The sequence below is a fragment of the Oratosquilla oratoria genome, chromosome 4, assembly GCF_046742065.1.
Source record: "Oratosquilla oratoria isolate Oo_2021 chromosome 4, ASM4674206v1, whole genome shotgun sequence".
NCBI lineage: Eukaryota > Metazoa > Arthropoda > Malacostraca > Stomatopoda > Squillidae > Oratosquilla > Oratosquilla oratoria.
The window spans coordinates 27,001,809-27,025,790 of NC_134780.1; the positions used below are offsets into that span (position 1 = coordinate 27,001,809).

The window sequence follows — 23,982 nt, forward strand, 5'->3', positions numbered from 1 at the left end:
TAAAGAAAGCGCAGATGTTGGATGTAGCAGGATTGAAAATGCTTAAATGGACGTGTGGCGTAACCAAAATGGATACGACCAGGAACGAAAGAATAAGAGGAATCACGAAAGAAGTATCAAAGAAGGTTGCAGGAAAGAAGAATGGTCACACGATGAGAAGAGACGGGACAGCACAGCATAAGAAAATGAACATATCCCGAAATTGTGAAATATTCCGAGGTCGGATAAAGCGTTTTATAGTACTATTGAGTCAAAACAACCTAACAAAAGATTAGGTTACACCGAGATACCCTTAACATGTGGTGAGGTGATAAGTTTGCACTCTAAAAAGGAGTACTAATCAAACTATTTTTCCTTGATTACGATTATTATTACAAGACTACCATCACGAACAAAGATACGTGCGCTGAACACATTTACATCATTATTATGAATTCGCTTAAGGTTTTATCTTGTACCATATCATCTAAACTATTCTAGTTGAAACGTCTATACGGAAAGCTGTTTCTTGACATCGTTCACGAGATGAGGGCGGTAAAGGAGTGTGGGATGGGTGTTTCAAAACATTACATCTTATACCTGTGCACCTTGAAATGTTGTATACCTCTAAATACTTAAACTATTCGCCTCCTTGACAAGAAAGAAGTCTGTTCGCTCCTTACAAATAACTTTACATATAGAGTCCCATAAAAATATTATCATATTCATGGTGAGTCATGCAAATTGAGAATAATTTTTCTCGTCACAGCATTATGAAGCAAGGGCCTTCTCATAACGCTAATCTTGCTTATCTGTAATATAAAACTGCAGTTCTTCGTATGTGCGTCACCAGTCAGTGATTTTCTGCAGCACCGTTAAGATTTTAAATATTCAGTGCTCTCAGGTATATCAACAGCGTCTTGAATATTCATTTATTTCGCGTTCCAACCCGACCCTAAGTACCTCTAGTTCTCTGTTAAGTACATATGTGCATACACACACACATGCACACATTTATATATACATACATATATATTACATATTTTATATATAATATATATATATATATATATATACACACACACATATATACATATATATATATATATATATATATATATACATATATATATATACATATATATATATTTACATATATATATATATCCATATATATGTACATATATACACACATACATGTATATATATATATATAAATATATATATGTATATATATATATGTATATATATATATATAAATATATATGTATATATACATATATATATATATATATATATATATATACATATATATATATATATATATATATATATATATATATATATATATATCACTGTCCAGTAATGTCGTTACACATTAGTAATTGCACTAAAAACCCACTATTATTTGGATTTAAGAAAAGAAGGAAGTAACGAATTTCCGTATATTTCGGTCACTTGCTGTGATCCTCTTCAAGCGGAATACATAGACAAGAGAACATACATATCTTATATACAGATGAGAGAGGTAAAGTTAGGGAACATGGACAAGACATCTCATGTGACATCTATATTGTTACGCGGGTTATGTGGTAAATCGTCCGCTTTTACAATACAAGGAAATAATTTATTAACTGCCAAGGTGGTTATGTAATCTGGTGACCATTGGCCTTTTGAGATATTGAAATTCGGGAATTGTTTTATTAAGGAAGATTCAATAATTTTCCTTTTATAACTACATTTGGATTTAAAAATGGTTTTTGCCTCGTCCCAATTTATTCTGTGATTATTGTTGGCTACGTGTTGAAATACCGCGGAGTTATGTTGAGCATATTTAACTGAGTTTTTATGTTCTTTAATTCTCGTTTTTAATTCTCTGCCCGTTTGTCCCCAATACACTTCACAATTTGAGCAGGGTAATTTGTAAACTCCGGGATTTATGTCTTCTGTTGGTCTGTGATGAACGTTAACTACTTTTCTGAATAGATTATTGGGATAACTAAAAATGTTGCCAAAAGATAACGTAAACATCGTATCTTGCCCTGTATTCCTCCTGCAATTTCTAATTTCTTAAGCAACTTCTTATGTGGCACCTTATCAAAAGCTTTTTTCAGGTCTAGAAATGCACAATCAGCCCATCCATCTCTTTCTTGCATTACATCTATTAGCCTTGAATAGAAACACATTAAGTTTGTGACGCACGATCGTCCTTGTCTAAATCCAAATTGCCTTTGTTTTTTTCCAAACGGTTTACCCATCTAGTTTTTGATCATTCTTTCACAGATTTTAGCTATCGTACTTGTAAGAGAGACCGGTCTATAGTTAGTAGGGTCTGTCTTGTTTCCCCCTTTATATATTGGTACTATATTTGCTCTTTTCTAATCTTCTGGAATTTTTCCTTCTTTCAATGAACTGTCTAGGCTATGTATTTTGTCCGTTAGTTCATTCCTGCATTCTTTCAAAATCCAGTTTGCCATTTCATCCTGTCTATGCGATTTTCTGGCATCGAGATTATTCAAGTGTTTCATTATTTCATTTCTTGATACTTCTATCTCTTTCATAGGGGGAACTCTCTCAATTTTGTCTCTGCAATTCCCATTATGTCCGGTTATTTTTCCTTCAGGTAATCATTCAGTTCGTTCAAGCCTGTTATTAATCCATCTATATTTGTGTAAGACACTTTTAATTTTCTGCTACTTCCATTGTGTTTTCTGTTTCCCTTCCGTTTTTCTCTGCTATGAACCATTTCCTCACTTTCATATTCACTACTCTCCAATAGAATTTCTCTTTTTCTGTCTCTGTTTTTTTTTTCGTTTTTTCTTAGCTTTTAGTCTCTTTGCTTTCTCATCCTCTCTTTCCTCTTTATTAATTTCCCTTTTTATCCATACCTGTTTAAATTGCTCACTGTCTGTTAGTTTCCCTGTTTTTGCTAAGATATTCTCTGCTGTCGTTTGTGACCTGAATTTAACCTTAATTGGTCTGGTCTTATCAGTATTGTATTTCCCGAGCCTATACATTTCTTCTATTTGTTTCCCTATTTCTGGTTCATCTTCTTGAACTACTTCTAATATACTATTTACTTTTTCCTTTTCCTCCTTTATTCTTGTAGTCCTATTTAGATTATACTTCTCTTCCATCCTTAATATAGTTATACATTTCTTTTTATCTGCTAAGTCTCTTACTATATTCTCCTTCTTTCTCATCACTTTAATAACTGTACCTTCAGTTTGTTCCCTCATCTGTTGTTTCACTATATCTCTGAATTAAATTTTGTTATTTTCCTGAACCTTTTTCTAACCACTTCTTTTGTTATGGACTCTTATTTTCTTTATTATTCCTCTTTAATTCCTCACTCTCTTCCTTTACTTCTCTAAACTGTCTTTTTTAATTCTTCTACTTCTTTAGTTAGATTTTGATTAGTTGTTCCACTTTATCAACTTTCTCTGCAACTAGAGTTAATTGATCAAACCTAACCTTCCATTCTTCGTTCATTTTTTTTTAGTTTCTCCTCTAGATTTACTAGTCGGGGGAGGTTGTTCCCTCCTCCCTCTTTAAATCCACAAAAGCAGTTATCATCTCTTTCCATTGAGCTGTTATTATCTATATTTCTGCTCTTCACACCTCTGCTTCTTTGTTATTCGTCTGTATATTCTGCCCCCCGTTTGTTTACACCTCTCCTAAGATCTTGGGCCTATTCGTCCCCTTCCTCATTTCCTTCCATTTTCCTCAGTAATCCCTCCCCTTCTCCTTTTCTTCGCCTTCCCATTACACCACGAGCTTTCCACTTCTCTATTAATACAACACTTGTACTTCCTCATCGTTGTGATCCTCGAAATTTGCAGTTTTCTCTGGAGTCCAAACTTCGTTGTCACCTCTACCGAGTGTGTGTGTGTGTGTGTGTGCGTGTGTGTGTGTGTGTGTGTATTTACCTAGTTGTATTTACCTAGTTGTATTTTACGGGAAGGGGAGCTATGCTCGTGGGGTCCCGTCTTCATATCTCATTTTATCTAAACTATTTTTAAATTCATGTATTGTTTTTGCACACACCACTTTCTCATCTAACTTGTTCCAACTGTCTATTACTCTGTGAGGAAAGCTGTTCTTTTTCAAGTCTCTTCTATAGCTGTCTTTTTTTTATTTTCTTTCCGTGTCCTCTAGTATTTCTGTCATCCCATTTTATCAGATTCTCTCTGTCAGTAATTTCTATGCCTTTCATGATTCTGTAAATAGCTATCAAATCTCCTCTCTCTCTTCTTTGCTCTAGTGTCTGTAGTTCAAGTTTTTCTAGTCTCTCTTCATATAATAGTTTTGAGAGTGTTGGTGCCAATTTTGTAATTGCTCTGTGTATTCTTTCAAGTTTTTTTTATACATTTTTTTGTACTTGGTGACCATATCGTTGCTGCATATTCCAATCTTGATCTTATCAGGGTGATTAGGATTTTCTTCACCATTTCTTCATCCAGGTATGTAAATGCAACTTTGATTGTTCTTATTAGGTTATAAGTTTCTCCAAAAATCTTATTTATATGTTTCTCAGGTGACATATTATTCATAACAATGACTCCCAGGTCCTTCTCATTTTCTACTTTTTTTATTCCTTCTTCTCCCAATTTATATGATCCTGTTATTCTGTTTTTGCTTTTTCCAAATTCCATTATACTACACTTTTTTGTATTGAACTCCATCTCCCACTTCCTACTCCATTCTTGTACTTTATTTAGATCTCTCTGTAGTGATTCACAATCTTCTTCAGTTTTCACTCTTTTCAGTAGTTTTGCATCATCTGCAAAGAAGCTCATATAGCTTTCTATTCCTTCATCCATATCATTAATATATATAGCAAACATTATTGGGGCCAGAACTGTTCCCTGCGGAACACCGCTTATTACTTCATCCCATTTTGAGTGCTGTTTTCTTATCACAACTCTCATTTTTCTTTCTTGCAAAAAGTCCTCCATCCAATTTAGTAGTTTGCCCTGTATTCCTCCTTCATTTTCTAATTTCTTAAGCAACTTCTTATGTGGTACTTTGTCAAAAGCTTTCTTTAGATCTAAAAATGCACAGTCCGCCCATCCATCTCTTTCTTGTATTATATCTATTAGCCTTGAATAGAAACATATTAAATTGGTGACGCATGATCGTCCTTGTCTGAATCCAAATTGCCTTGGATTTAACACTTTGTTTTTTTCTAAATATTTTACCCATCTACTTTTGATAATTCTTTCACAAATTTTTGCTATTGTACTTGTTAGAGAGACTGGTCTATAGTTGGTAGGTTCTTCTTTATTTCCTCCTTTGTATATAGGTACTATATTTGCTTTTTTTCCAATCTTCTGTAACTTTTCCTTCTTTCAAGGAACTATTTAGTATGCTATGTATTTTGTCTGCCAGTTCATTCCTGCATTCTTTCAGTATCCAGTTTGCTATTTCATCTGGTCCATGCGATTTTCTGACATCAAGATTACTCAAGTGTGTTAATATTTCATTCTTTGTTACTTCTATTTCTTCCATATGGGGGACTTTCTCTTTCCATTCGTTCTCTTCAGGTTGTATGTTCTCCCTTGTAAACACTGATTTAAAATGTTTGTTAATAATTTCCGCCATTTCCATTTCCTCAGTGTATTCAACTCCCTCCTGTCTTAATTTCTCCAAGTCTTGTTTGTTTTTCAGTTTATTGTTTACAAATCTGTAGAATAGTTTTGGTTGATCTTTACACTTTTCTATGATATCTTTTTCATATTTTCTCTTTTCCTCTCTGCACATTTGTACATATTCATTTCTATAACAGGTATATATTTTCCATTTTTCAGGTCTTCTGTCTTTTTTCCATCTGGTCCAGGCTTTGTCTCTTTTGTCTTTTAACTCCCTACAGCTTTTATTGTACCAGCATTCTACATATTCTTTTTCTTGTTTTTGTCTTGGGACATACTTTTCCACTCCTTTTTTGTAAATTTTTGTCAAAATATTCCATTTCTCTTCTACTGTTGTTTCTTCTTTGTATATTTCTTCCCAGTTTTCCTTTTGAAAGAATTCTCTTATTTTATCAAAGTTTGTTTTTTCATACATCATTCTTCCTTTTCTATATTGTTCATTTCTTTTCATATATTTTTCTTCATTAAGTTCCAGTTCAATCAATATGTGGTCACTTTTACTTATTGGTGTTTTATATTCAATTTTGTCCACTATTCTAGGTTCGGATGTAATTACTAGGTCTAGTCTCGATGGCTCTTCTTCATTTCTATACCTAGTGTTCTCCTGTATCCATTGTGTCATTGTATGGTCAGTAACCATCTCAAGTAGAGCGTTTCCCCATGAGCCGTCTCCACCCTTTACTGTCATTTCTTCCCAGCAGATTTCTTTGCAATTAAAGTCGCCCATCATAACTAATTTTCCTCCCTCTTCCATTATCTTGTATAATGTTATCTTTGTGTCCTCTAACATACTTTTATGTTCACTCTCTTCCCATGAGGCTGTTTTCGGGGGCACATAATTTATCACAAACTTTCTGTTCTTCTTATCTCTGTCTTCTACTTCCATCATTATCATCTCTACTGTATTCTTTCCATATGTGACACACTTCACGTTTATATCCTTCTTAGTCAGGAACATAACTCCACCCCCTTGCTTTGTCTCTGTTTCTAATCCAATAATTATATGCATCATGTCCTACACTGTTGGGTGGTAGTGGACCTTTTAATTTTGTTTCTACAATTCCCATTATGTCTGGTTCTTTTTCTTTCAAATAATCATTCAGCTCATTCAATCCTGTTATTAATCCATCTATATTTGTGTAAGACACTCTTAGTTTTCTGCCACTTCCATTGTGTTCTCTGTTTCCCTTTTGTTTTTCTCTTGTATGTCGACTTTCTTTAGTTTCATATTCACTACTCTCCAATAGAATCTCTCTTTTTTTGACTCCGTTCTTATCTCGTTTTTTTTCCCTTTGCTTCAAGTCTTTTCTGTTTTTCTTCCTCTCTTTCCTCTTTATTCATTTCCCTTTTTATCCATACCTTTTTATATTGTTCACTTGTTGCTAGTTTCCCTGTTTTGGATAAGATATTCTCAGCCGTAGTTTGTGACCTGAATTTAATCTTAATTGGTCTGGTCTTGTCTGTACTATATTTCCCGAGCCTGAATTTCTCTTCGATTTGTTTCATTATTTCTGGTTCATCTTCCTGAACTAATTCTAGTAAATTTCTTACTTCTTCATTTTCCTTATTGATTCTTGTGGTTCTATCTGGGTTATGTTTCTCTTCCATTCCTAATAAAATTATACATTTCTTTTTGTCTGCTAATTCTCTTACTATATTCTCCTTCTGTCTCATCACTTTAATAACTGAGTTTTCAGTTTGTTCATTCATTTGCTGTCTGATTATGTCAGTGAATGCAACTTTTCTATTTTCTTGATTTTTTTCCAACCCTCCTTGTTCTCCTTATTATTCTCCTTTAAGACTTTATTCTCATCTTTTACTTCTTTTAACTGTTTTTTTAATTCTTCAATTTCCTTAGTTAAGTTTTTGTTCGCCTTCTCTAGTTCTTCCAATTTTTCAACTCTGCGTATAATATTGTTAACATGACCGAACCTATGCTCCAAGTCCTCGATCATCTTATCGACCTTCTCTTCTAGTCATGTCAGTCGGGGGTGTGGGGGGGGGGGGGTTGTGTCCCCCCCACCCTCTTTAAATCCCTGGAAAATATTCTCATCACTTTCTACTGTATTGCTCTTATCTATACTTCTAATCTTTACATTTTTATTAGACATTTCATCGTCGTCGGGGGGCCTTTTGTTTACCTTTCGCCTGTCTGCCTGGGCCAAGTCTACTCCTTCCTCATTTCCTTCCATTTCCCTCAGTAATCCCTCCCCTTTTCCTCTTTCCCTACTTTCCTACCACTCCACGAGCAATTTCCCCCCCACCCTGTAAATACAATAGGCACTTCTCTTTGCGTTGGGATCCACAAAACTTCAATTTTCTTCAGAACGTCTTCTAAGCCGTCCATTCGTTGAAGTGTGTGTGTGTGTGTGTGTGTGTGTGTGTGTTGTATTTACCTAGTTGTATTTTGCGGGAGAAGAGCTATGCTCGTAGTGACCCGCAGTTCTATCTTTCCGCATCCAGTTCTTTCTTAAAGTCGTGTATAGTTTTAGCACTCACTGTTTTCTCTTTTGATTTATTCCATGTATCTATCACTCTATGTGGAAATCTATTCTTTTTCAGATCTCTTCTGTAATTGTTCTTCTTAAGTTTCTTTTTGTGTCCCCTTGTATTTCTATTGTCCCATTTAATTAGATCATCTCTGTCAAGGATTTCCATCCCTTTCATAATTATATATATGGATATCAAATCGCCTCTTTCTCTTCTCTGCTCCAGAGTTAATAATTTTAGTTTTTCTAATTTTAATTCATATGTTAGCATACTGAGTGTTGGTGCCATCTTTGTTAGTGCTCTTTGAATTCTTTATATATATATATATATATACATATATATATATATATATATATATATATATATATATGTATATATATATATATATATATATATATATATATATATATATATATATATATATATTGTACTGGGTGACCATAGTGTCGCTGCGTACTCTTATTTTGGTCTTATCAGTGTAACTAGGATTTTCTTCATCTTGTCAATGTTGTCAAAGGGCATTTTCATTGATCTTATCAAGTTGTAGGTTTCTCCAACTATTATATTTACATGTTTGTGTGTGTGTTTGTGTGTGTGTGTGTGTGTGTGTGTGTGTGTGTGTGTGTGTGTGTGTGTGTGTACATATGTATGTATATACACGTGAAGATCTGCAGATCATATGTAAAGCGCAAACGCCAGATATGATTTATAGGTGGACACTACGATACTCACGATACATACATGGAGAGCCAGGAAAAATTGTGGTAATCTTGAAAATCATTTAAGAAAAACTGCAGGTTGGAAAGGAATGTATCAAGAATATAGTGGAGGACTACTGGATAATTAGGAAAATGACAGGAGAGTAATAAAAAAATAAGGATTCCAGAACTTTTCACTTAACTATTTTCAATCGTTTCTACCGAAAGTCTGCCCCATTTCATTGATTACACTGCAAATAAATGTATAGATAAATAAATGAAATAAATGAATAAGTCAAAATAAAATAAAATAAAAATTCTACCTATTATGAAGTCAAATTTACGTTCTGTACGGATCGAGGCCATCGATGCTCGTCCAGTTGTCATTTATTATGAAAATATTCTCATTTATGATCAAATAGGAGCTGTCAAGAGTTTTTACGAGAGTAGTAGAGCATGTGTCAGGATAAGAAATGAAGAGAGTGAGTGGTTCGAGGTAAAGGTGGGACTTCATCAGGGATGCGTTATGTCGCCCTGACTGTTCAACTTGTACATGGATGGGGTAGTGCGGGAGGTAAATGCAAGGGTGGTGGGTCAGGGATTGGAGATGGTTAAAGAAAATGGAGAAAAGTGGGAGGTAAGCCAGCTGCTGTTTGCGGACGACACTGCGCTTGTGGCAGGATCAGAGGAGGGATTGAGGAAGTTGGTAACAGAGTTTGGGAGAGTGTGTGAAAGAAGAAAACTGAAGATAAATGTAGGTAAAAGTAAGGTGATGAGATGTACAAGGGGTGAAAGTGGCAGCAGACTGGAAGTGAGCATTAAGGGAGAGCGACTGGAGGAAGTGGATAGTTTTAGATACTTGGGTGCAAATGTGGCAGGAAAAGGTGGAGTGAAGGTGGAGGTAGAATGTAGATTGAGAGAAGCGAGTAATTGCCTTGGTGGATTAAAAAGTGTAATGAGAAATAGGCATCTGGGAATGGATGCCAAGAGGAGACTGTATGAAGGAGTGATTGTGCCAACAGCACTGTATTGAGCAGAAACATGGAATATAAGAGAGGAAGAGAGAAGGAGTTTGAATGTGTTTGAGATGAGGTGTCTGAGTAAGTATGATGGGGGTTACTAGGCTGGATAGAGTGAGAAATGAGGAGGTGAGGAGGAGAACAGGGGTGGAAAGGGAGCTGGGAGATAGGGTTGATAAAAAAGTATTAGGATGGTTTGGACACATGGAAAGAATGAGTGAAGAAAGACTAGTAAAAGAGGTATGGAAGGCAGATGTGGAGGGAGTGAACATGAGGGGACGTCCTAGGATGAGATGGATGGATGGGGTGAAGGGGGCTTTGGGGAAGAGGGGAATGTCTGTTGAGGAAGGACGGGAGAGGACAGAAGACAGGGGTGAATGGAGAATGGTTGTATATGGTTGTGATGCATAAGGTGGAATGGGTGGGGGGATGGGGGGCGAGGGAGTATGTGTGAGCAAAATTTGACGCAGCCAGAAGGGATTTCTTCCCGTCTTCTCCTTTTATGCATGGGGGGACGGAGAGGGGGGGTCGCCGATTTAATGAAGCGGCCTTGCTTTGGATGTGCTGTCTTGCGACACTGCTTCTGACCCAGAGTAGTGGACAGGAGTGCAGGGATGACCCGTCATCCAGTAGGTGCTAAGATGGGAGGGAGGGTGGAGGGGAGTGGAGTGTATTTAGGGATGGAATGGGTGGGAATGATTTTATACCTTTTTCTTTTTGGCTACCTCCCTTGTAAGGGGGAAAAAGCCTTGGTATATGTATGTATGTATGATCAAATAACTGCTCTTAAAGTCCCTTACTCCAACCCAATTCTTATTTCAAAGGAAAATATTTTCACACGTTTTAGGATGTTTTCGTATGGTTTGTTTCTTATGTTTGGTTTCAGTTTTGTGGCAAATATACGAGATTCAGAAACCAAATAAAAACAGCATATTCCAAATGTGAGCGATATCACGAGATAGTATTGTCAGTTCTAGAAGCTTATATGCAAATATATAGATTTTCTAATATTTACTTTCTCCTTGACAGTAATAGTGCTTATTTGATTTAAGGTCGTTGCTAATTTCACCAAATTCCTTTTCACTCTACTTTGGTTCAAGTTTTCCCCCTTCTAACTTGCAGTTGTTCAGTGTTATTTTTACACACGTGCATAATTTTACATTTAAGTTAAATTTCATAAGACAGTTACAGGCCCTAGTTTGTCTAAATCTTCTTGGATATTCGCTTGATCTGAGTGATCATTCATTCAGTAATTACACGAGATATTAGCAGTACATACATAATCAATGATATGAAGCTTTCCATACATGTGACTATACATTCATTAACCCTTTCTTTGCTTGACGGCAGCTACGATGAACAAATACACCAATAAAACGCAGCGAAAGGGTTCATGTGTTTTCTGAATACAATCGAATACGGTACATGATGTTTAATAATGTCTCCCCTGTCCAGGAAACCCACTCGCCATTGCGTCTGTAACTTCAGTTATTTTGAGTCGAACGTGCTTCACAAAATGGCCAAGACGAGAACTGGGATCTTGCAAATACCTGGATTCTTCAAACAGGTAAGGCAGACGCTTGGCTAGTGGTTGGACCGCGTTTTTTGTTAAAACAGAATTATACACAATTTCAGCCTTTAGACTATAGCTCTAAGGTATAGCTATCTATTGATCTATAACTAAGAGGCCCCTTCACCCATATATGGTAGGTAAACTCACTCATGCACCCACACATAGCTATCGCACTCCTATCACCTATTTATTTTCCTTCTAACTCATCCCCATATATGAAGGGACATTCCTGCTCCTCGCCCACTGCCTAAGTCGTCAGAAGCAATGCAATAAGGTACAGCATATCTACAGGAGTGTCACACAATTTCATTTACATGGTGATACTTCCTCCTCAAGAAAATCATGATAAATCCTTTTGGGCGACGTCAATTTGCAACCATTCTCCACTCACACCTATCTCTCGCCTTCTCCCTTCCCTGCTCAACGGACATCCTCCTTTTACTCAAGGCCCCCTTCACCCCAGCTATCTATCTTTCACTGTCGGTCTTCCCCTCAAGTTCCCTCCATCCACCTCTGCCTTCCACACCCGTTTTGCTGGCCTTTCCTCTCCTCATTCATTCTTTCCATGTGCTCAAACCATCCCAATATCTTTGTAGGGTATATGGTTTCTATCTATCTATCTATGATTTTTTCTAATACTAAAAATTCTTCCAAAAGTGCTAAGATAGCATTTGACCGCGTGCTCTTCGATATCCAAAAGTTTGTTTCTTTAGCAATCTAAAATGAAATGCCCACAAAGTCCAGCACAATCGCAAGGCATATCAGACGCCAGGAATTCCAAATATACATAGAATTTTATATATGTACATATAGCTTGAGAAGAAAATTTCATCTAAAAGATATACCTCTATATAGGAGTAGAAAAAGTGGAAAAGGAAAACAAATGCATCTTCTAAAGAATATAAGTAGCCAAAGTGAAGTCCCTTCACGTACTTGACAGATCTAGCCCTGGCACTAATCCCCACGAGTGTGTCTTTGCCAATTTGACTACCAAGTATCGGATCGTGTAATAGAATTTATTCAAATCGTTATTATGATCCTAAAGAGTGATATTCATACTACTCTTCTGCTTCCTTTATTATATACAATATATATACATATATATATATATATATATATATATATATATATGTATATATATATATATATGTATATATATATATATATATGTATATATATATATATATGTATATATATACACATACATAAACAATATCAAATAGAGAGGGACATGCACTAATGTTAATTGGCTGAATGTTTCACGATGTATGCTAGATCCTGAACGGATCAACTGCTGGTTCCTTGATAATAAGTATACATACATACATACATATACCAAAGGCTTTTTCCCCCTTACACGGGGGGTAGCCAAAAAGAAAAAGGCATAGAAATCACTCCCATCCATTTCATTTCCCATATATTCCACTCCCCCCACCCTCCTTCCTCCCTCCTATCTTGGCACCGCCTGGATGACGGGTCATCCCTGCATCCTGTCCACTGCCCTGGGTCAGAAGCAGTGTCGCAAGACACAGCACATCCACAGCAAGGCCGCTTCATAAATTCGGCGACCCCTCCTCTCCGTCCCCTCATGTAGGAAAGGAGAAGACGGGGAGAAATCCCGTCGGGCTGCGTCAAATTTTTTTCTCATACATACTTCCTCACCCCCCATCCCCCACCCACTCCCCCTCATGCATCACAGCCTCATCTATACACAACCCTTCTCCATTCACCCCTATCTTCTGTCCTCTCCCGTCCTTCCTCTACAGACATTCCTCTCTTTTGTAAAGCCCCTTTCACCCCATCCATCCATCTCATCCTACGACGCCCCCTCATATTCACTCCTTCCACCTCCGCCTTCCACACTTCTTTTACTAATCTTTCTTCACTCATTCTTTCCATGTGTCCAAACCATCCTAATACTCTTTCGTCAACCCTATCTCCCAGCTCCCTTTCCACCCCTGTTCTCCTCCTCACCTCCTCATTTCTCACTCTATCTAGCCTAGTAACCCCTATCATACTTCTCATACATTTCATCTCAAACACATTCAAACTCCTCTCTTCCTCTCTCATGTTCCATGTCTCTGCCCCGTACATTGCTGTTGGCACAATCACTCTTTCATATATCCTCCTCTTAGCATCCATTCCCAGATGTCTATTTCTCATTACACTTTTTAATCCACCAAGGCATTTACTTGCTTCTCTCAATCTACATTTTACCTTCACCCCCACTCCTCCCTTTCCTGTCACATTCGCACCCAAGTATCTGAAACTATCCACTTCCTCCAGTTTATCACCCTTAATGCTCACCTCCAGCCTACTGTCACTCTCTCCCCTTGTACATCCCATCACCTTACTTTTACCCACATTTATCTTCAGCTTCCTTTTTTCACACACCTTCTCAAACTCTGTCACTAACTTCCTCAATCCCTCCTCTGATCCTGCCACAAGCGCAGTGTCGTCAGCAAACAACAGCTGGCTCACCTCCCACTTTTCTCCATTTTCTTTAATCATCTCCAACCCCTGACCCACCATCCTTGCATTCACCTCTCGCACCACCCCATCCATGTATAAGTTGAACAGCCAGGGCGACATAACACACCCCTGACGAAGTCCCACCTTTACCTCAAACCATTCACTCTCTCCATTTCTAATCCTAACGCAAGCTCTACTACTCTCATAAAAACTCTTGACTGCCCGTATATCTGCAGTACCTCCCACAGTGCCTTCCTGTCTACCCTGTCGTAAGCCTTTTCCAGATCCATAAAAGAAAAAAAAAAAAAAAAAAAAAAAAAAATCCTTACCTTTTCCTATAGCTTTCTCACATATCTGTCTTACCACAAAAATCTGATCTACACAACCCCTACCTGTCCTAAAACCACACTGTTCCTCACCAATTACTCCCTCTGTTCCTCTCCTAATCCTCTCAATCAAGACCCTCCCATAAGCCTTCCCAACTACACTCAACAAGCTGATCCCTCTGTAACTACTACACTCACACTTGTCCCCCTTTCCTTTATAAAGTGGAACTATACAGGCACTCCTCCAGTCCTCTGGCACTCTACCCTCTCTTAAACAAACATTAAATAACCTCACCAGCCAGTCCACCATATTTGTACCTCCTTTCTTCAAACATTCTGCATGGCATCCATCCAACCCAAGTGCCTCACCTGCTCTCATCATATTAACAGCTGCTTTCATTTCATCCTTCCCTATTTCTCCTCCATTTTCCTCACTCATCACTCTCATTTTCTTAGCGCTTCCCATTGCAACTACCTTTCCCTCCCTATCCTCCTTCACATTCAGCAACTCCTTAAAAAACTCTGCCCACCTTCCTCTCACTGCCTTCTCTTCCATTATCATCTCTCCATCTGCACCTTTTACCTTTTCTTCCCTACTTGATTCTCCTCCTCTCCTCTTTTAACTTCCTTCCAATACATCTTTTTATCACTTTAATTTTTTTCTGTCATACTCTTTCCCCATTTCACATCTGTTCTCCTTTTTGCTTCCTTTATCTTATGCTTAACTTCCTTTCTCTTTACTTTGTACCTCTCATATGATTCCCTCGTCGTAATTTGTAGCCAATCTATGAATGCCTGCGTCTTCTCTTCTATATCCTTCTTTGCTTCTTCATGCAACCACTCACTACCCTTCTTTTTATTTCTTCCCGCCCTCCTTGTTCCACACACCGTCTTTGCACACCTTATGACTCCCTCCTTGAACCATCCCCATTCCTCCTCCACTCCTAGTTCCACTCTATCCTTTACTCTCTCCCACTCCTCTCTAAACTTTTTCTTACACTCCTTCTCCTTTTTTTTCTTCATTTAAACAGTTCACTCTAAGTACCTCCCTACCTTCTGCCCCTTTCCTCTTTCTCCACCTATTCTCCACTCTCAATTTACCTTCCACCAAGAAATGATCTGATATTCCCCCACTCTCTCCCCTTAGAACATGTACATCCTTAACTCTCCCTACCATATTCCTAGTCACCACTATATGGTCCATTAACGCTCTATCTGCCACCCTTCCATCCACCACCCTCTCCCATGTGTACTTATGCTTGACTTTCTTTGTATTGGGTGGCTAATGAATACGAATTGACAACTTCCAAGAAATAATATATTTGGTTATACACTCAATAAAGGCGTGCACCTGCGAACAAGGCCGCTCAGATACTGACGCCACGCTCCAATTCGCGCCAAAACAAAGGCGCGCATCGCATCTGCGATATACAACACAACCAAATCTTATACCTAATATAAATACATAATAACATAATATAAATAATACAATAAATAACAAAACAACAAAATACAATTCTACACCACACCAACACATCTTCTTAAACACTGTATTTGCTATCATCAACTCTCTTTCTAGACACATCTCCACCATCAATTCTCCACAATGATTTTTACCTCGAACTCCATACTTCCCAATCACTCCGTCAATTGGTTAATTTCCTACCCTAGCATTTAGGTCTCCCAATACAACTGCATTAACATTTCTCCTTAATCCCTCTATGCACTCATTTATATCTACCCAAAATGCCTCCCTTTCCTCTACGTTCTTCTCACTACCAGGCCCATACGCACTTACAAAAACCCACATCTCCTTTCCCAGCTTCACCTTCATCCACATCAACCTTGATGACACCTCCTTCCACTCCACTACCCGCTTACTTACCTCTTCACTTATTAGTATAGCCACCCCTTCTCTTCCTCGTCCCCTCTTCACTCCTGAGTACCTCCCAGCTACACTCCCAAACTCACAGTTGCCCTTTCCTTTCATTTTAGTTTCACTCAAAGCCAGCACATTCATCTTTCTTCTCACAAACATACTGCCTATCTTTTCCCTTTTACTCTCATCTGTACCACATCCACGCACATTAAAAGACCCAAACCTTAGGGTACTGGTTGGAAAACTCCCAGACCCTCTTATGCCTTTACTTTCTTTTTTAGGAATGTCCCCCTTTTGGGGCTACAGGTAGTAGGACTCCTAATCCTATCCCCCGTCCCTTTTTTGTCGCCTTTTACGACTCAAGTGGAAATACTTGGTGGCAGTATTCTTTTCCCCCACCACAGGGTAGGTGGGCGAAAAAAGGAAATGAATATTCAGAGAAATGGTACAGGACAGTAACAAGGGGTTGGGGGACAGCATGACGGAGGGACAGTCGTAGTATAAACGTTTATAAGGACATCTTTTGTAGCGATGCATTCCAAAATTTCTCTCAAATGTTTCTAATTCCAGCCCATTGTGTTTTATCAATAACAATCTGAACTCAATATCCCTGAGAGGATATGCTGATACATTTCAGGCCCCCCCAAAATATTGATGAAAAACTCAACAATTGACTTTGTTCTTCCATTTAAGATGGGTTGTGTGATGGTGTTGTCTGGAGGGATGATATGTAACGGCACGGGCACAACGTGGCCCGCCGTCCTCCCTAAGGTCATGAACGAATCAAATGGAGAATACACCGAAGAAGACACTCAGTGGATCAGTAAGTTCGTACAAAGAAAACGGAAGTTTATCGTGCGCAGGAAAAATCACTGCGACAAACTTGAAGACTGTTTTATATATAATTCACACGGAAGTTTTCACCATTATTTGCAAAATAAAATGAGACACTAACGGTAACAAACGTAACTAAATTTTCTTTTGTATCTTTTTATCTCCTTAGTTCCTAAGGCTGTGGATGCAACCCCATTGCACAGAGTAAGATATGTTTTATAATGTACATTTTCACATCTTCCTAGTCTCTGTATTTAGTCTCAGTGGGATTTTCGTCCCTGTGCTTGCCGGTGCGTTGATGGAGTTGCTGGGGTCGCGTCGCATGGTGACCATTATCACCATCCCCACGATGGCCTTCACAGTGTTGATCGCCTACGCACCCTCCAAAACCGCCATGCTCATCGGCCGCATTGGAACCGGCTTGACCGGAGGAATGATGAACACCATCCTTGTTCCCTTCATATCAGAGCTTGTGAGCCCTGAAATTAGGGGCTTGCTCACTTCCGTACTAAGAGTGCAGCTCTCGATCGGGGTTGTTCTGATGACGATCATGGCCAAGTTCCTAAACTGGAGTCTGGCAACGGTGTTGACCGTCGTCCCGCTCGTCCCCGTTTTCTTCTTACTGTTTCTAGTCCCCGAGGTGAGAGTCTGGTATCTTTATTCTATTTATTTATTCGTTCATTTATTCAATTTATCCATTCATTGGTTCGTCCATTTTACTCTTTATTTGTTTATGTTTTAATTTAATCAATCGTTGTTTACCTATCCTCTAGTCTCCATTCTGGCTGGCAAAGCACGGAAGGGACGATGAGGCGTTGAAGTCACTCTCCCTCCGGGGATCCAAGGAGAACGCCCGCAAGGAGCTGGACAAAATCAAGAAGGGAATCGAGGAGCAGCCTTCTTTCAGCACCAAGGATCAGGTAAGTCGGAAGCGCAAGAGTTTATTGCTCGTTCATTGCAGTAGCTTGATAAGGTCGTGTAATACAGGTAAATATACGTCACTACAATCGGAGCAGAAATGCCAAATACCTGATAAAATGAAGAAAATATAACTCATATATTAACAAAATAAACACCATGTTGTTTACTGCCTTCCAGGACCAAGGGCCTATTTGAAATTTCATCAAACTGGGGCCCTCGCGGAAGTGTTTGAACTCAGGCCTTGTATGGAAATGTTAAAACTTTTATATTGTCTTTCAGTATTTAGTACATCAAGCATTTAATGCTCTTTGGCTAAGACTGGTATACTACACGAAAATAAATCATCCATTTCGAACTTTGGTAGAGGAGGCCCCCGCTATCCATTTTCTAAATGAGCCCCGCGATTCCTTGCACCGTCTCTAATTCAGGACTTTTGCTTTAATGACACGTGGCCAAAATGACCTCAAAAACACGGAGTTAAACTATGGATCTTGACCGAAATCGTCAGGTCAGCCGATTTGGCCAATATACATGCATAGGTACATACGTAGATACAATACATACACAAAACTCATGATATCATCAAGCCGGGACCTTACATGCATTTGATACTAGATATGATAAATTAAAGAATAAGAGATAGTACCCCACGAGCCCTCTTTTCCTGTATACATGTACCACAATTAGGTAAGCACACGCGTATTGCATGTGCTTTACTATCGTTACTATTACTCTCATCGTTCACGTCATTAGTCACTAGAGTAAGATTAAGATAGGTAAGGTTAAGGTTAGGTTAGCTGAGTTTTAGATTGGGTTCAGCTTAGGTTTGATATGGTTAGTTCAGGTTAGGTTATGTTTAAATATGTGAGAAAGCTTTACTAAAAGGTAAGAATATTTTTTGGGCCTTTATGGATTTGGAAGGCTTATGAAAGGGTGGACAGGAAGGCACTGTTGGGGTTTTTGCAGATGTATGGGATCGGGGGAAAGATGTTAAGGGCAGTCAAGAGTTTTTACGAGAGTAGTATACCCGTGTTAAAATGGGACATGGAGAAAGCAAATGGTTTGAAGTAAAGGTGGGGCTGCGTCGGGGATGTGTCATGTCGCCGCGGTTGTTCAATAAGTACAAGGATGAGGTGGTGCGGGAGATAAATACAAGGGTAAGGGGCAGGAGATTGATGGTTAAAGGAAATAGAGAAAAGTGGGTGGTGAGCCAGTTGTTGTGTGCTGATGACACTGCTGTTGTGGTAGGGTCAGAGGGGGGATTAATTATTAAGGGAGTTAGTGACAGTGTTTGGGAATGTATGCAATAGGGGAAAGTTGAAGGTAAATGTTGGTAAAACTAAGGTGATTAGATGTACAAGGGGAGAGGATGGCAGCAATTTGGAAGGAAGTCTTAAAGGAGAGAGGGTGGAGAAAGTGGATAACTTGGGTACTTGGGGTCACATATGGCAGTAAAGGGAGGAGTGGAGGTGGAGGTAGATTGTAGATTGAGAGAAGCGAGTAAGTGCCTTGGGGGATTAAAAAGACATTTGGGAATGGATGCAATGAGATTGAATGAAGACCTGAAATTTAAGAGAGGAGGAGGGTTAAGTTTTAAATGTGTCTGAGATGAAGTATGAGACATATGGCAGGGATTATAAGGTTAGATAGAGAAACGAGGTGAGATACGAGAGTGGGGGTGGAAAAGGAGATAGGAGATAGGGTTGAGGAAAGAGTATTGGGATTGTTTGGACACATGGAAAGAATGAGTAAAGAAAGTTTAGTAAAAGAGGTGTGGGAGGCAGAGCTGGAGAGAGTGAACATGAGGGGACAACTGAGGATGGGATGGATGGATGGATGGGGTGAAAGGGGCATTGAGCAAAAGCAGAATGTCTGTTGAGCAAGAGCAGATTGTCTGTTGTGCAAGTGCAGAATGTCTATTGAGAAAGGGAGAAGGTGGAAGATAGGGGTGAGTGGAGAATGGCTGTGTATAGATGATACTGTGATGCAAGGGATTTGATGGGAAATGGGAAGTTAGGGATTGGTTGTGTGTGAATATTTTGACGCAGCCTGAAGGGGTTTCTCCTAGTCGTCTACTTTTTTTTTTTTTTTGTATTAGGGGATGGGGGGGGGTCGCCGATTAAATGAAGTGGCCTTGCTGTGGATGCGCAGTGTCTTGCTGCATTGCGTCTGACCTAGGGCATTTGATGGAATACAGGGATGACCCGTCATCCATGAGAAGCTAAAATGAGAGGGAGGAAAGGATGTTGCATGGGAACTGAGTGGGGCTGAAATGAGTGGGAATGGGTATAAGCTTTTTGACTCTGGATACCTCCCTGATCAGTTTTGGATAGGTTTGGTTACTGTAACTTGGGTTATGTCTAGGTTAGGTTAACTATGGGTAGGTTTAGTGTAGATTAGTTTAGGTGTAGTTTAGATTTTGTCAGATTAGATTTGATTATGTTAACATAGGTGTAGTTCTCCCTATGACTGGAGACACATGCTGTCTCACACACACACACACACACACACTTTTGTCGGATGGACGGCGAGGATTAGTGTTTTGAAGAAAAAGTGAAATTTTCGTGGACCTCAACGCAAAGGAAGTACCTATTGTATTTACAGGGAAGGGGATAACTCGTGGTGTCGTGGGAAAGCGAGGAAAAAGGAGAAGGGGAGGGATTACTGAGAGAAACGGAAGGAAATGAGGAAGGGGTGGACTTGGTCCAAGAGGCCAGACGTCTTGTAAACAAACGAAGGACCGATGATTCTGGTGATGGGATTAACAAAATTGTAAAGATTAGAAATATAGATAAGAGCAGCACAATGGAAGGTGAGGATAATAATTTCCAGGGATTTAATGAGGATGGGGGGAATACCAACCTCCCCCAATTGACAAGACTAGAGGAGAAACTTGATATGATCGAACATTGGGAAGACAGGTTCGGTAACGTGACCAACATTGCGCAGAGAGTTGAAAAGTTGGAAGAACTGGAGAAGGTGAACAAAAATTTAACTAATGAAATAGAAGAATTAAAAAGACAGTTAAAAGAAGTAAAAGAGGAGAATGAAGAATTAAAGAGGAATAATAAAGACAATAAAGAGGCCATAGCAAAAGAAGCGCAGGGTTGGAAAAAATCCAGGAAAACAGTAAAGTTGCATTTACTGATATAATTAAACAGCAAATGAAAGAACAAACTGAAGACTCAGTTATCAAAGTGATGAGACAGAAGGAGAATATAGTAAGAGACTTAGCAGATAAAAAGAAATGTATGATTATATTAGGAATGGAAGAGAAATATAACCTAGATAGAACTTCAAGAATCAGTGAGGAAAAAGAAAAAGTAAGCAGTTTACTAGAATTAGTTCAGGAAGATGAACCTGAAATAATGAAACAAATCGAAGAGATGCTTAGGCTCGAAAAATATAGTACAGATAAGACCAGACCGATTATGATTAAATTCAGGTCACAAACAACAGCAGAGAATATCTTAGCAAAAACAGGTAAACTAGCAGCAAGTGAACAATATAAAAAGGTATGGATAAAAAGAGAAATGAATAAAGAGGAAAGAGAGGAAGAAAAAATGAAAAAGAAAGAAGCTAAAGAAAAAAACGAGAGCAGAACGGAGTCAGAAAAAGAAGAATTCTACTGGAGAGTAGTAAATATGAAATTGAGGAAATGGACCACAACAGAGAGAAACAAAAAAGAAACAGAGAATACAATGGAAATAACAGAAAGTTAAGAGTGTCCTACACAAATATAGATGGATTAATAACAGGACTGAATGAACTGAACGAGTATCTGAAAGAAAAAGAACCGGACATAATGGGAATTGTAGAGACACAATGCATATAATTATTGGATTAGAAACAGAGATAAAACAAGGGGGTGGAGTTATGTTCCTGACTAAGAAGGATATAAACGTGAAGAGTGTCACATATGGAAAGAATACAGTAGAGATGATTATGATAGAAGTAGAAGACAGAGATAAGAAGAGCAGAAAGTTTGTAATAAACTACGTGCCCCCAAAAACAGCCTTGTGGGAAGAGAGTGAACATAAAAGTATGTTAGAAGACACAAGGATAACATTAAACAAGATAATGGAAGATGGAGGAAGAATAGTTATGATGGGCGACTTTAATTGCAAAGAAATCTGCTGGGAAGAGATGACCGTAAAGGGTGGAGAAGACTCATGGGGAAATGTTCTACTTGAGATGATTATTGACCACACAATGACACAATGGATTCAAGAGAACACTAGGTATAGAAATGAAGAAGAACCATCGAGACTAGACCTAATAATCACATCAGAACCTGAAATAGTGGAAAAGATAAAATACCAGGCACCAATAAGTAAAAGTGACCACATATTGATAGAACTAGAACTAAATGAGAAAAATACATGAAAAGAAATTAACAATATAGAAAAGGAAGATTGATGTATGAAAAAACAAATTTTGATAAAATAAGAGAATTCTTTCAAAATGAAAAATGGGAAAGAATACACAAAGAAGATACAATAGTAGAAGAGAAATGGAATATTTTGAATTTTTTTTTATAAAAAAAAAGGAGTGGAAAAGTATGTCCCAAGACAAAAACAAGAAAAAAAATATGTAAAATGCTGGTACAACAAAAGTTGTAGGGAGTTAAAAGGACGAAAGAGACAAAGCTTGGACCAAATGAAGAAAGACAAAAGACCTGAAAAATGGAAAATATATACTTGTTATAGAAATGAATATGTACAAGCGTGCAGAGAGGAAAAGAGAAAATATGAAAAAGATGTCATAGAAAAATGTTAAGATCAACAAAAACTATTCTAAAGATTTGTAAACAACAAACTGAAAACAAACAAGACTTGGAGAAATTAAGACAAGGAGGAGTTGAATGCACAGAGGAAATAGAAATGGCGGAAATTATGAACAAGCATTTTAAATCAGTGTTTACAAGGGAGAATATACAACCAGAAGAGATCGAATGGAAAGAGTAAGGCCCCCCCTATGAAAGAAATAGAAGTAACAAAGAATGAAATATTGAAACACTTGAGTAATCTTGATGTTAGAAAATCGCATGGACCAGATGAAATAGCAAACTGAATTTTTAAAGAATGCAGAAATGAACTGGCAGACAAAATACATAGCATAATAAATAGTTCCTTGAAAGAAGGAAAAGTTCCAGAAGATCGGAAAAAAAAAGCAAATATAGTACCCATATATAAAGGAGGAAATAAAGAAGACCCTAACAACTATAGACCAGTCTCTCTAACAAGTACAATAGCAAAAATTTGTGAAAGAATGATCAAAAGTAAATGGGTAAAATATTTAGAAAAAAACAGCGTGCTAAATCCAGGGCAATTTGGATTCAGACAAGGACGATCATGCGTCACCAATTTAATATGTTTCTATTCAAGGCTAATAGATATAATACAAGAAAGAGATGGATGGGCGGACTGTGCATTTTTAGATCTAAAGAAAGCTTTTGACAAAGTACCACATAAGAAGTTGCTTAAGAAATTAGAAACTGAAGGAGGAATACAGGGCAAACTGCTTAAATGTATGGAAGACTTTTTGCAAGAAAGAAAAATAAGAGTAATGATAAGAGACAAACACTCAAAATGGGATGACGTAATAAGCGGTGTTCCACAAGGAACAGTTCTGGCCCCTATAATGTTTGCTATATATATTAATGATATGGATGAAGAAATTGAAAGTTATATGAGCTTCTTTGCAGATGATGCAAAACTATTAAAAAAAGTGAACACGGAAGAAGATTGTGAGTCATTACAGAATGATCTAAATAAAGTATGGGAATGGAGTAGGAAATGGGAGATAGAATTCAACACTAAAAAGTGTAGTATAATGGAATTTGGAAAAAGCAAAAACAGAATAACAAGATCATATAAATTAGGAGAAGGAATAAAAAAAAGTAGAAAATGAGAAGGACCTGGGAGTTATTGTTATGAATAATATGTCACCTGAGAAACAAATAGATAAGATTTTTGGAGAAACTTATAATTTAATAAGAACAATCCAAGTTGCATTTACATACCTGGATGAAGAAATGGTGAAGATAATTCTAATCACTCTGATAAGACCAAGATTGGAATATGCAGCAACGATGTGGTCACCAAGTACAAAAAAGTGTATAAAAAAAACTTGAAAGA

At 38.0% G+C, this 23,982-nt stretch overlaps 1 protein-coding gene across 1 annotated transcript in view; it reads left to right on the forward strand.

The window, feature by feature from the left end:
* The first annotated feature begins 834 nt into the window (after nucleotides 1-834).
* LOC143024700 (facilitated trehalose transporter Tret1-like) overlaps nucleotides 835-23,982 on the forward strand; it is a 33,508-nt gene continuing 10,360 nt past the window's right edge. Inside the window, exons 1-5 of the mRNA XM_076183743.1 lie at nucleotides 835-883; nucleotides 11,293-11,404; nucleotides 16,781-16,910; nucleotides 17,167-17,561; nucleotides 17,695-17,841. Of these exons, the coding sequence (XP_076039858.1) occupies nucleotides 11,354-11,404; nucleotides 16,781-16,910; nucleotides 17,167-17,561; nucleotides 17,695-17,841 (723 nt within the window). The 5' untranslated portion in view covers nucleotides 835-883; nucleotides 11,293-11,353. The remainder of the gene's footprint in view (nucleotides 884-11,292; nucleotides 11,405-16,780; nucleotides 16,911-17,166; nucleotides 17,562-17,694; nucleotides 17,842-23,982) is intronic.